At 42.0% G+C, this 13,409-nt stretch overlaps 1 protein-coding gene across 2 annotated transcripts in view; it reads left to right on the forward strand.

Annotated features, from left to right (window-relative positions):
- KCNMA1 (potassium calcium-activated channel subfamily M alpha 1) overlaps positions 1-13,409 on the forward strand; it is a 1,936,781-nt gene that overhangs the window by 416,466 nt on the left and 1,506,906 nt on the right. For both annotated transcript variants that reach the window (XM_029609517.1, XM_029609516.1), the window contains exon 2: positions 8,856-9,023. In XM_029609517.1, coding sequence (XP_029465377.1) covers positions 8,856-9,023 — 168 coding nt within the window. The remainder of the gene's footprint in view (positions 1-8,855; positions 9,024-13,409) is intronic.

Raw genomic sequence — 13,409 nt, forward strand, 5'->3', positions numbered from 1 at the left:
ACAATAGTTGCAGCAAAATAGGTTTGTTTTAAATTCTTCAAAGTCAGAAAGTTAAGGCATGGATATGAAGGAAGTGCCAATGCCGCTTAAAGTGAAGGTGGGCTCAATATGGGTAGTCTGTGGAGAAAGTATGAAATCTGGGTGTGCTTTTTGATGCTGGATTGGATGGGAATGGACAGGTTTCTAAGATTGTCCAATTGGTGTGTGAGAAACTGAAAATATGGTGTCTAAACTGAAGTCTGTTTTGGAGAAGCACTATTTAAGGCTGGTTATACATTATTTAATTGTGTACCATTTGGATTATGGAAATGCTCTACTGATGGGCTTACTGCAGTAGCTGATGCTGAGACTTCATATTGCCCAGAATGTGGTAGCTAGAAAGTTGTAGGGTTGTAAATGAAGGACTCCAGTAGATGAAGTAATTAATGATTTTACATTGGCTTCTGATTGAACATGTAAAATTTCAAATTTTAACTTTGACATTCATGGTGTTGAGAGGTATAGTCCCTGGTTACTTGTGAGACAAACCATAATGTTATATCCAAATAGAAATTTAAGATCTATCCAGGGTGAATCTCTTGCAGTTCATATGGGAGAGCTGGATAAGATCTAGGCATTTTTCAGTGATGGCTTCTTCCATGTGGAATAGTCTACCAGTAGGATTGCATCAGGAGGTAAACTACTTAAAATTTCAAAAGAGCCTCCAAATGTGGCTGATTCCATAAGGCTGTGTAACAGTGAAGACAAGAGGAATCGGATGATGAAAACAAGCCCTTTATTAAAATGCCCGACTCTGGCCGAGTTTCGCTCTTTTAGACAGAGCTGCCTCAGGGGCAATTGATTGAAACAGGTCTCCCGCTTGATTTCAAAATGTCCATTCTTAAGTTGGGACCCGAAATCAAGTGGGAGACCTTCGGGTCCCAACTTAAGAATCGACAGAAATTTAAAAGAAGTAAACAGTAGAAGACAAGTTTATAGAAGATAATACCTACAGGCTCCAAATTCTTGGTTCCTTTATTTGCATATTAGACAGAAGTATCTCAGATTTCCGACCTTGTCGATAGACAATGTGAATCTTGATAAGTTTTGGCTCCTGAAGAAGCTTACTAGCGAAACGTCAGCCGTGGTTGAGCTTATTCACTGTTTAGCTCAAGAAGTCTAAACTGCACTGTGGTCTGATATTCGCCTTTTTTTGGTGATTTAATATACATTTGGACAATGAGCCTAATCTTTTGAATTTAATCTGAAATATGGACTGTGCACACAAGTGACTGCAAATGATTGAGAAGGCCGAGCGATATCCAGGCTACAGGAGATACACTGACTGGCTTGCTGATGCGGTTCACTTTCTCTTTAAAATTAAAAAAAAAAATTCTCTCAAAAAATTGATAATAAAAAATAAAAATAGTACATTTAAGTGGGCAACTTTAAGTAATTATATGGTCCTCCCTTTTTCTAGTATATATTATTTGTGGGATCACCCTGCTCTTTTGGTCTTCATTTTTATCTGCCAGGTCGAGCTTAGGGTCGGGCGACCCATGGAAAACTTCGTTTTCCAATGGGTCATTTTTTTTTCTCAGCAATTTTCGCCGAAACCTTCCCCCGCACCCCAACCCTTCAAATTTAGTTAATTGCAACCCCCCATCCTCCTGAACCCCCCAAAACTTGCCTAAAGTCCCTGGTGGTCCAGTGGGGGTCCCGGGAGCGATCTTCCGCTCTCGGGCTGTCGGCTGCCAGTAAACAAAATGGTGCTGGTGGCCCTTTGCCCTTACCATGTGACAGGGGCTAGTGGTGCCATTCGTCGGCCCCTATCACATGGAAGGAGCAATGGATGGCTCGTGACATTTTCTAAGATGATGCCAGCCGTCCTTTGCTCCTACCATGTGACGGGGCTGACCAATGGCACTAGTAGCCCTTGTCACATCGTAAGGGCAAAGGGTCACCAGCACCATTTTGTTTCCTGGCAGCTGATGGCCCGAGAGTGGGAGATCACTCCCGAGACCCCCGCTGGACCACCAGGGGCTTTAGGCAAGTTTTGGGGGGGTCGGGAGGGTGGGGAGGTTGTAATTAACTAAATTTGAAGGGTTGGGGTGGGTTTGGTTTTTTTTTGTTAGCCCCGTGCTAACCCAAACAACAAATTTTCCCCAAAGTTTGTTTCCAACTGTGGCTAATCCAGGTTACAAGTACCTCTCAGGATCCCAAAAGGTAACTAGTTCCCATGTTGCTTATTCAAATAACTCTGACCTAGATTCATCATTTTGCTATAATTATAGTGAAATGATCACTCACGGTAGAAAAAGGGGCGTGAGGAGGAAAATGAGCAGCCAGCTGCATCGCAATGTACGGTAATGCATGCAGTGTTGCATTATCGTACGTGGTGATATTGGCCACGCTAGTCATTGTTGCCCATGTAGCACCCCAAGTAAAAGATGTAGTAATTTCCTGCGAAATTGCATGCTCTTGTGTTTGATAGTTTATCGCACACAGTGCTGGCAGCCCCTAATCTCCCTATACCCCACCCAAACTCCTCCCTGTTTAATAATACATTTTTAATTTGCAAACCTGATTTGCAATAGGCTGTTACCACGCACATTATGATAATGCCATAATGTGTGCAATAACGGCATATCACAAAATGATGAATGACCCTCTCTGTGCCATAAAATTCCTAATCTGGGTGAATTTTCCCTTGGTGTTAATATTTACATATTAATGTACTCTGAACTGTACTTTGGTTTATAAAATGTCATTTTATGGTACTCTATGATTGCATTAAAGATACAGAATACTCTACATTTTTTCCATCTATTTCAAACTACTGCTTTAGAAGCCATCAGTGTCTGGATATTTCTTAATTGCTCATTGGAAGTATAAATTGGTTCTTGAGGTACAAACAAAACCCTTACCCTTTCATTCACATAGTCAGATGCTAAGTAATTGTGAGGCATTCTTCAGTTGCTTCTTTTAATGAGTATTTTGTTCTTGAGAAACCTAATATTTTCTCTCCCCATTCTTTTCTGAAAAACCTTTAACTCCTAATTGAAATGTAGTGGTTTTCTCTTATTACTAATTCTGTTACTCTAATTATTAATGTAATTTATTTATTTTTAGTTGTTGAGTAATGTACTTAATATCTTTATTTACTAGATTGCTTGTAACATTATACATTCCTTGTGTTGGTCTTTCTTATTGTCCCTTATGTCTTTGACGACCTCGACAGCTTCTGTTGTTCTTTTTGAATCTGACAGTAGTGACACATTATCTTTCCAGCTGGCACAATGTGTCACCATGTTTGGCCATTTTATGCTAATTAACAGACATTGTCTAAAGAGACAATAGTGACTTTAAGAGTTGCACTGTAGCAGCATTTCAACAGCACAGTCTCATGGTGTCTCAGGGCCTGTATTAGTTCTTTTACAATGAGGCTCAGTTTGACACTCATTTTTGTTAAAACCCAGGGGGCAAACCAGAAACCTGTTTTTGCCTGGCACTAATTGACATGTTCTTTGTACACATGGATGAACATTAGTGTTATTTATTGACAAGAACTTTCAGTTTTGTTCTTCAGAATTCTCAAGCCTCTTTCATGGGGACACCAGCAGGGATAATGTAAGTTATTGTCCTGTAAAATAAAATGCTTGACTAAAGACCAAACTGCACACTTTTGATAACCTGCATTTTCCAGGTTGCAACGAAAGGGGCTTTTGGAAATTGACCCCGTGTTTTTTTCCTATGCACTGAAATGCAGGGAATATCCTGAAGTAGGATGCCGGTTTGCAATCAGTGGGATGCCCATATTCATAGCTGCTGGGCACTTTTTAAATTAACATCTTTGTAGATGAAAATATACATTTATGACATTTGCACTACCTTCATCCACTACTGTTTGCCACTTTTAAGTGGTTAGCAATGAGGATTATTGAGGGGTAATTTACAAATGCATTTCCATGTTTAAAACACTGCTTTATGTGCAGAAATAGGGTTTTACAAAATTCCTGCCTGAACATAAGAACATGCCATACTGGGTCAGACCAAGGGTCCATCAAGCCCAGCATCTTGTTTCCAACAGTGGCCATTCCAGGCCATAAGAACCTGGCAAGTGCCCAAAAACTAAGTCTATTCCATGTCACCGTTGCTAGTAATAGCAGTGGCTATTTTCTAAGTCAACTCAATTAATAGCAGGTAATCGACTTCTCCTCCAAGAACTTATCCAATTCTTTTTTAAACACAGCTATACTAACTGCACTAACCACATCCTCTGGCAACTAATTCCAGAGTTTAATTGTGCATTGAGTGAAAAAGAACTTTCTCTGATTAGTTTTAAATGTGCCACATGCTAACTTCATGGAGTGCCCCCTAGTCTTTCTATTATCCGAAAGAGTAAATAACCGATTCACATCTACCCGTTCTAGACCTCTCATGATTTTAAACACCTCTATCATATCCCCCCTCAGCCGTCTCTTCTCCAAGCTGAAAAGTCCTAACCTCTTTAGTCTTTCCTCATAGGGGAGCTGTTCCATTCCCCTTACCATTTTGGTAGCCCTTCTCTGTACCTTCTCCATCGCAATTATATCTTTTTTGAGATGCAGCGACCAGAATTGTACACAGTATTCAAGGTGCTGTCTCACCATGGAGCGATACAGAGTCATTATGACATTTTCCGTTTTATTCACCATTCCCTTTCTAATAATTCCCAACATTCTGTTTGCTTTTTTAACTGCTGCAGCACACTGAACTGACGATTTCAATGTGTTATCTACTATGACGCCTAGATCTCTTTCTTGGGTTGTAGCACCTAATATGGAACCTAACATTGTGTAATTATAGCATAGGTTATTTTTCCCTATATGCATCATCTTGCACTTATCCACATTAAATTTCATCTACCATTTTGATGCCCAATTTTCCAGTCTCACAAGGTCTTCCTGCAATTTATCACAATCTGCTTGTGATTTAACTACTCTGAACAATTTTGTATCATCTGAAAATGTGATTATCTCACTCATCGTATTTGTTTCCAGATCGTTTATAAATATATTGAAAAGTAAGGGTCCCAATACAGATCCCTGGGGCACTCCACTGCCCACTCCCTTCCAATGAGAAAATTGTCCATTTAATCCTACTCTCTGTTTCCTGTCTTTTAGCCAGTTTGTAATCCACGAAAGGACATCACCACCTATCCCATGACTTTTTACTTTTCCCAGAAGCCTCTCATGAGGAACTTTGTCAAACGCCGTCTGAAAATCCAAGTACACTACATCTACCGGTTCACCTTTATCCACATGTTTATTAACTCCTTCAAAAAAGTGAAGCAGGTTTGTGAGGCAAGACTTGCCTTGGGTAAAGCCATGCTCACTTTGTTCCATTAAACCATGTCTTTCTATATGTTCTGTGATTTTGATGTTTAGAACACTTTCCACTATTTTTCCTGGCACTGAAGTCAGGCTAACCAGTCTGTAGTTTCCCAGATTGACCCGGAGCCCTTTTTAAATATTGGAATTACATTAGCTATCCTCCAGTCAAACTGGATGATTTGAGTGGAGGAGTAGCCTAGTGGTTAGAGCAGTGGGCTGAGAACCAGGAGACCAGCATTCATGTCCCACTGTCACTCCTTGTAACCTTGGGCAAGTCACTTAACTCTCCATTGCCTCAGGTGCAAACTTAGATTGTAAGCCCTCTGGGCACTGAAAAAAAGTGGAATATAAAAAATAATGATAGGTTACAAATTTTTTCTAATAGGTCTGAAATTTCATTTTTTAGTTCCTTCAGAACTCTGGAGTATATACCATCCGGTCCAGGTGATTTGTTACTCTTCAGTTTGTCAATCAGCTCTACCACATATTCTAGGTTCACCGTGATTTGGTTCAGTCCATCTGAATCATTACCCGTGAAAACCTGCGGTACGGGTACCTCCCCAACATTCTTGATCATCTAACGGTCCAACTGACTCCCTCACAGGCTTTCTGCTTCAGATATATTTTAAAAAGTTTGTACTGTGAGTTTTTGCCTCTATGGCCAACTTCTTTTCAAATTCTCTCTTAGCCTGTCTTATCAATGTCTTACATGTAACTTGCCAACGTTTTTTGCATTATCCTATTTTCTTCTGTTGGATCCTTCTTCCAATTTTTGAATGAAGATCTTTTGGCTAAAATAGCTTCTTTCACCTCCCCTTTTAACCATGCCGGTAATCATTTTGCCTTCTTTCCACCTTTCTTAATGAGTGGAATACATATGAACTGTGCTTCTAGGATTGTATTTTTTAACAATGACCACGCCTCTTGCACACTTTTTACTTTTGTAGCTGCTCCTTTCAGTTTTTTTCTAACAATTTTTCTCATTTTATCAAAGTTTCTCTTTTGAAAGTTTAGCACGAGAGCCGTGGATTTGCCTTCCAGTCATTAAATCAAATTTGATCATATTATGATCACTATTGCCAAGCGGCCCCCACCACCGTTACCTCTCTCACCAAGTTCTGTGCTCCACTGAGAGTTAGATCTAAAATTGCTCCCTCTCTCGTCGGTCCCTGAACCAATTGCTCCATAAAGCTATCATTTATTCCATCCAGGAACTTTTATCTCTCTAGCATGTCCCGATGATACATTTACCCAGTCAATATTGGGGTAATTGAAGTCTCCCATTATTACCGCACTACCAATTTGGTTAGCTTCCCTTATTTTTCTTAGCATTTCACTGTCAGTCTCACCATCTTGTGTAGAAATTTATAAGCATATATCCTGTTTGTATGTTAGTTTAGCTGGGCTGTGTGGAGGTGTCCCCCTAGACAAAGTTGGGACAGATTTTTCACTTATTGTATATGTTTTGGTTTTTAGAAAGTTATTTTGTCTGATAATTTTCAAAGTGAACCTATGTGAATATGTTGCCTTTGAAAGTTGATGTAACTTATGTGAATATTTGCAACATAAATTACCTATGATGTTACCAAATATCCCTCCTTAGAAGCAAGTTAGTTACCATAACTAATAATTTGTTATCTGATTATTTTCCAAAAAAAGATTGCAATAGATTGCTGTTGCAAGTGTAATCTTAACAAATCAAATTATTTGCTTGGCACAGAAATCACATAGGTTACATGTAATTATCTTTCCTCATTGTTCCAACTGATTTTTTTTTTTTTTGCCAAAGCTTCACAACATAGATAACCAAGTGGTGCAGCATAAAGGCTTTCTTCCTCTTTTCTTTCCGGATCTAGTGGGATTCTTAGACTTTACTGTGACAACATTGTTTGCTTTTTCTACGTGACGAAGTCTTAATTTCTCTTTGGTACAACGGTAATCCAAAAGAAATGCATAGCACAAAACAGCACATTAGCATCTGCCATTCAGCAGCCCGGCCCACTGGCTGTAAAAGATGGTGGTGAAAGTTGCAGCTGATATATCAGTTGAGAAAAATTTTGAAAAACATTCAAACTGTTTCCTTCAGTGTTTTAAATTCCATTTTCTAATAGCTAATATGGGCCTGGATTTATCAAAATGCACTAAATATTGCATGCGATAGAAAAAGGGGCATGTTTTATGGTAATAGGCAGTTTATCACAATTTGTGCTAATACCTATGTGAAGCGCTAAATTACTGCAAATTGTGTGTGTGTGAGAGAGAGAGAGAGAGAGAGACTAGCCATAATGGCCATAATGCCATCACACTAGATAGATATTTATATCTCTATGGGAGACCCACCTAGTAACTCGAGGTGTGGTTTAGGTATTAATGCAGAGGTTAGGGGCCACTTTGACATTCAAAGTGAGATGTACTAACAGAACAGACCAATACCTAAACCTCACCTCGAGTTACTAGGTGGGCCTCCCATAGAGATATAAATATCTATCTAGTGTGAGGGCATTATGGCTAGGTATGCTCTCTTTCTCTCTCTCTCTCTCTCTCTCTCTCTTGCTAGGCTGGTGCTCTGGGGGCTGGTGAACCCAGCTCACTCCTCACCTTTTTCTGATTTGCATCACACCATACGTTATGGTGCTATTGCATGCATTAAAGGTGCTTACCACATGTGAAAATGCCTTAACGCTATTTGATAAATGACCCTGATAGTGTCATTCATTTGGCTTGGAATATCCAATCATCAGCATAGGCAGCAGTTTCTTGATATTAATTTCCATGGGTATTTTCCTAGAAAAGTAAATAGTAATATGCAATTGATTACATTCTCAAAAGTAGCATTAACAACCGCAGTGTCTGACCAACTTTTTTTTTTTTTAATAAGATAAAACAGGAGGAAGTCCTAAATTGCTCATGGAAATCAATCATTAGCTTTTAGATCTGATTCAAAGGAAGTGTTGTATTTTCAAGAGGTTTTAGCTCCCTTTTTATATGCTTCAGGTTTCATACCACACTTGCCCAAATAGCACCCCATGCTCAACGCTTCTGGCAGTCAATAATGATCTGCAACTTGTCAGCCCATTTTGACATCATTATTTGCATGGGACCAATTGCATCCTGCTGTCAAACCTCAGGAGGCAGCAGATACAAGCATACAGTGGATGGTACTATATTTGTGGTGATGGTAACTGTGCTATCATGCCTTAAGTTTTTCATTACCATTTACATTATAATATAAGCTATTTTCTAGTCATACAGATTTGTTTTTGTTGATTACCATGGCTTTATGCTTGCTGCATATGTGTTGCACTAGTCACTTGAACTGCATCTGTGACATTATGCAAGATGGTTTCATCTGCCATTGACTACTGCTTCTTTCTGGTGATATCTTACCTATTATTGCTTGGTGTGAGAGTGACCTCATGGATTGTTAACAAACAGTGATTACTATTCTTTGTTTTTGCTGCATTGAATAAATGTTCTGCATGTTTTCTCCTTTATTTTCAGGATGCACAGAAAGTTACCAATGGTGGTGGTAACCAGGCTGATGGGGACTACAAACCTGCTGATGAGAAGGAAGAATCCTTAGCAACAGCAGAAGTGGGCTGGATGACCTCCGTAAAGGACTGGGCAGGGGTGATGATATCAGCTCAAACTCTGACTGGTAGAGTCCTGGTATGTTTCTACCACAATTCATTCTTTGGGAATTTTATTTTGATATAACCCTCTGTGTTGAATTTTGGAACATGTAGTGTAATCATAGATATGGAAAGTAAGAAACGTTCATTGCTGCAAAGATGACCTTTTCTTTGATATCTCTTTTCAGGAAGGAAATTGTTGTCCTTTATGGTATTTTTTGTAATGGCTGCAAAATGTGCTTTAACTTTGGTTATAGCAACAGAGTTAAAACGATACAGGCAATTAAAAACTGTACAGGCTAGAAAATTGTAAGTAAAAGATTAAATACCTTGTAGATAGTATAGGTTGAAAAAAAATCAAAATGAATCCATAATTTTTTTTTTCACTAAGGGGCGGATTTTCAGAGCCCTGCTCGCGTAAATCCGCCCAAAACCGGGTGGATTTACGCGAGCAGGGCCCTGCGCGCCGGTGAGCCTATTTTACATAGGCTCACCGGCGCGCGCAGAACCCCGGGACTCGCGTAAGTCCCGGGGTTTTCGGAGTGGGCGTGTCGGGAGGCGTGTCGGGAGGCGGGGCCGGAGCGCGCGGCGTTGCGGGGGCGTGTCGGCAGCGTTTTGGGGGCGGGTACGGGGGGCGTGGCTACGGCCCGGGGGCATGGCCGCGCGTACCCGCCCCCAGGTCGCGGCCCGGCGCGCAGGAGGCCCGCTGGCGCGCGTAGGGGAAGGGAGGGGAAGGTGAGGGGAGGGCAAAGGAAAGTTCCCTTCTAGGCCGCTCCGATTTCGGAGCGGCCTAGGAGGGAACGGGGGTAGGCTGTGCGGCTCGGCGCGCGCAGGCTATACGAAATCGATAGCCTTGCGCGCGCCGATCCAGGATTTTAGCCGATACGCGCGACTACGCGCGTATCTACTAAAATCCAGCTTACTTTTGTTTGCGCCTGGAGCGCAAACAAAAGTAGGCTGTTCGCGCTCGTCTGAAAATCTACCCCTTTGTGAACCACAATAGCTGCATACAGAAAGGGCCTTTTACAACATTGCTCATCTGTTATGGGGATATGTCATGTTCACACATACATATAACTGGGGGTAGAGTTGGGGCAGAGTTTGTAGTTGCATGCATACTTTGTAGAATTCAAACTTCTGTTCATACATTTGCAGGAAAATTGTCTGCACTCTAAATAGCAGGTGTAAGTTGTGCAGGGTTATTTTTGTGGGATAATTTTCAAAGTGGACTTTTGCACGTCAGTCTGCTTTGAAAATTGGTGTAATTATGCATACGTTTGTTAAGTTATACCAAATGTTTGAAAATTACTCTCTCCAGGATTAGGGAAAATTATAGGCAAAAGGTTATAAAAAGTCTGCAAGCCAATTTATATGCTCTCAAGCTTTATAAGATAACATGTATGTGCATATATGCTATTTATACAAGTGAAATCCCTTTGAAACATTGATTCCTTATATTCTTTTAGGGTAATTTTTAGAATTACTGCAAGCAACATAGTGCTTTGTATAGGAAGTATTGTGGTAAAGGTTTTGTGCCTTGGAGAGAGAGAGTTAAAGAGAAAGAGAGAGAGTGAGACTTTTTATAGTGCCATCATAGTAGTCAACTATTTACATCTCTATAGGAGGGCCAGCTAATAGCTCGAGGTGAGGTGTAGGTGGTGTTTTAGGGGCCAGATTTACATGCAGAGTGAAACGAACGAACTACACAGTACACCTCTGTGAAGATTTGACATCATTTGGAGTGAGGAAAGTCTCACAGAGATGAGATTTCTACTATGTTATCTCGGCCTAGCTTGATGGTACCCTGATCCATTGTTAGACCGAAATAGGCCACCCCCGAACTGAAAATGAAACGGCGAAAAAAAAAATATATGCACATCTTTATTAAACAGCACTGATCCCAGTACAGATCCCTGGAACACACCACTATTTACTATTCTTAATTGGGAAAATTGACCATTTAGTCCTAATTCTGCCTTTTAATCAGATCCCAATCCACAATAGGACATTTCCTCCTGTCCCAAGACTCTTTAACTTCTTGAGGAGTCCCTCATGAGTGATTTTATCAAATCCTGTCTGAAAATCCAAATACATTATATTGACTGGCTCAACCTTATCCACATGTTAATTAACACTTTCAAAAAATCCAGTAGACTGATATGGCAAGGCTTTCCTTTGCTAAATCTTTCCCATTAAACCATGTGTATCTATTTGGCCAATAATTTTGTTTAAGTATACCTACTATCATTTTGCCTGGCATAAATATCAGGCTCCCTGTATATAGTTTCCTGGATCACCCCTGGAGCCCTTTTTAAAAGCTGGCATTATGGTTATTGATCCATATATTATAACTCATGGTTATTGTTACTGTTGTTTGTTTCTGTTTTTCTGTTACTTGTTCCCACTGTATAGCCTGTTCTTTGTAGATCAACTCCTGTTCTAGGCTGATCAATTCCTGTTTATTGTAATCCAGTTTCTCTGTCATACACTTTGAACTCTCTTGGTGGAAAAGTGTGATCATAAATAAATGATGATAATGTTAACCACACCCTATTTTTCAAGTACTGTGGTTGTTTTATTGATAGGTTGCAACAAATCTGTAATTTATATTTGAATTATTTCAGAACCCTGGGATAAATACCATCCAGTCCTGGAGATTTGTTACCTCTTTAGTTTGTCAATGTGTTTTATTAGGATGAGTTTCAAACTGTGCACAGAAGTGTAACATCTGCAGATACTTTTTACCCACCAACTTTAGCCAGTTTTCAAAAGGATAAAGTTACCTTTGAAAACTGACTTGGAAAAATTATGGGGTAGATTTTAAAAGAAGCGCGATCAGCCTACTTTTGCTTGCGCATCAGACTCAAGCAAAAGTACGCTGGATTTTAGTAGATACGCGCGGAGCCGCGCGTATCCACTAAAATCCTGGATCGGCGCGCGCAAGGCTATCGATTTTGTATAGCCTGCGCGCGCCGAGCCGCACTGCCTCCCCCCGTTCCCTCCAAGGCCGCTCCGAAATCGGAGCGGCCTCGGAGGGAACTTTCCTTTGCCCTCCCCTCACCTTACCCTCCCTTCCCCTACCTAACCCACCCACCCGGCCCTGTCTACACCCCCCCCTTACCTTTGTCGGGGGATTTACGCCTCCCGGAGGGAGACGTAAATCCCCGCGCGCCAGCGGGCCTGCTGCGCGCCGGGCCGCGACCTGGGGGCGGGTACGGAGGGCGCGGCCACGCCCCCGGGCCGTAGCCATGCCCCCGTACCCGCCCCCAAAACGCTGCCGACACGCCCCCGGAACGCCGCGACGACCGGGCCTGCCCCCCGACACGCCCCCGACACGCCCCCCTCCGAGAACCCCGGGACTTACGCGAGTCCCGGGGCTCTGCGCGCGCCGGGAGGCCTATGTAAAATAGGCTTCCCGGCGCGCAGGGCCCTGCTCGCGTAAATCCGCCCGGTTTTGGGCGGATTTACGCGAGCAGGGCTCTGAAAATCCGCCCCTATGCGCACAGATCTGCACTTTCTGTTAGTATGGGCACTTTTTCTAGCAAAGTTGTATGTACCCAAAAGCACACAATGTGGACAGCGCATAATAGGCTGCACCCATTTGTCCCCTCCCTTTGACCCTTACCATGTCCATATTAATCCACTATCATGCTGCTTCAGTTCGAAAGTTGCTTTTATTGTTGGTCAAATAATGGCCGCAGCCCAAAACATAACATTGCAAGTTTTGCACAATAATACATATAACATCATAACGTAAACCAATCAAACAACATTCCTTAACCTAAAGCTAATAGAGGGTTAACTCCTGGTAACCAGCACCCCACTAGCAAGTGATGAGCCAGCACTGCCGCTGGCGAACATGGATACCCCCAGCCGTAGAAGCCATGGTAGCGCCGCAGACACCTGGCCGTGGTAGCTAAAGTGTCATCATAGGATGGGCTTACCGCAATCTGACCGTGGAAATCAGGGTCTTTTGGCTGAATTCCCTCAGTTCCCCCTTTCTTGCCCTCACCCTCTTGAACTTTGAAGCGTCGAGGGTCAGGGTCCTAACCTGTTAGGCCACCGGCCCGCTCATAGCCTGCCTGTTCACTTGCTCCCAGGCCGCTGGCCCTTGCCAAGGCCTGAGGTATAATCCCTACAAGCCTAGCTAATGTGCTGGTCACCGTGCCACGGGCCCCGGTAGTGCACCCGCTTACCATGGGATCCCCCCACCAGCTCGGCTGCAGCCATTTTCCAAAATGACTTTGATAATGTCCTGCAAATTGGTGTTAAATATGTCCCATCCAATATCTGAGAAATGCACCCCATCTGGTCTGAACAAACCTGGACTCTCATCTAGCAATTCGTGTTTAGTACACAGCCCTCTTATAGTGGGCATAAATTTGCTGACCCATCTATTGATTTTCTTTCTAGCTCTTTCTAT

This window comes from Rhinatrema bivittatum, chromosome 7, assembly GCF_901001135.1.
Source record: "Rhinatrema bivittatum chromosome 7, aRhiBiv1.1, whole genome shotgun sequence".
Taxonomy (NCBI): domain Eukaryota; kingdom Metazoa; phylum Chordata; class Amphibia; order Gymnophiona; family Rhinatrematidae; genus Rhinatrema; species Rhinatrema bivittatum.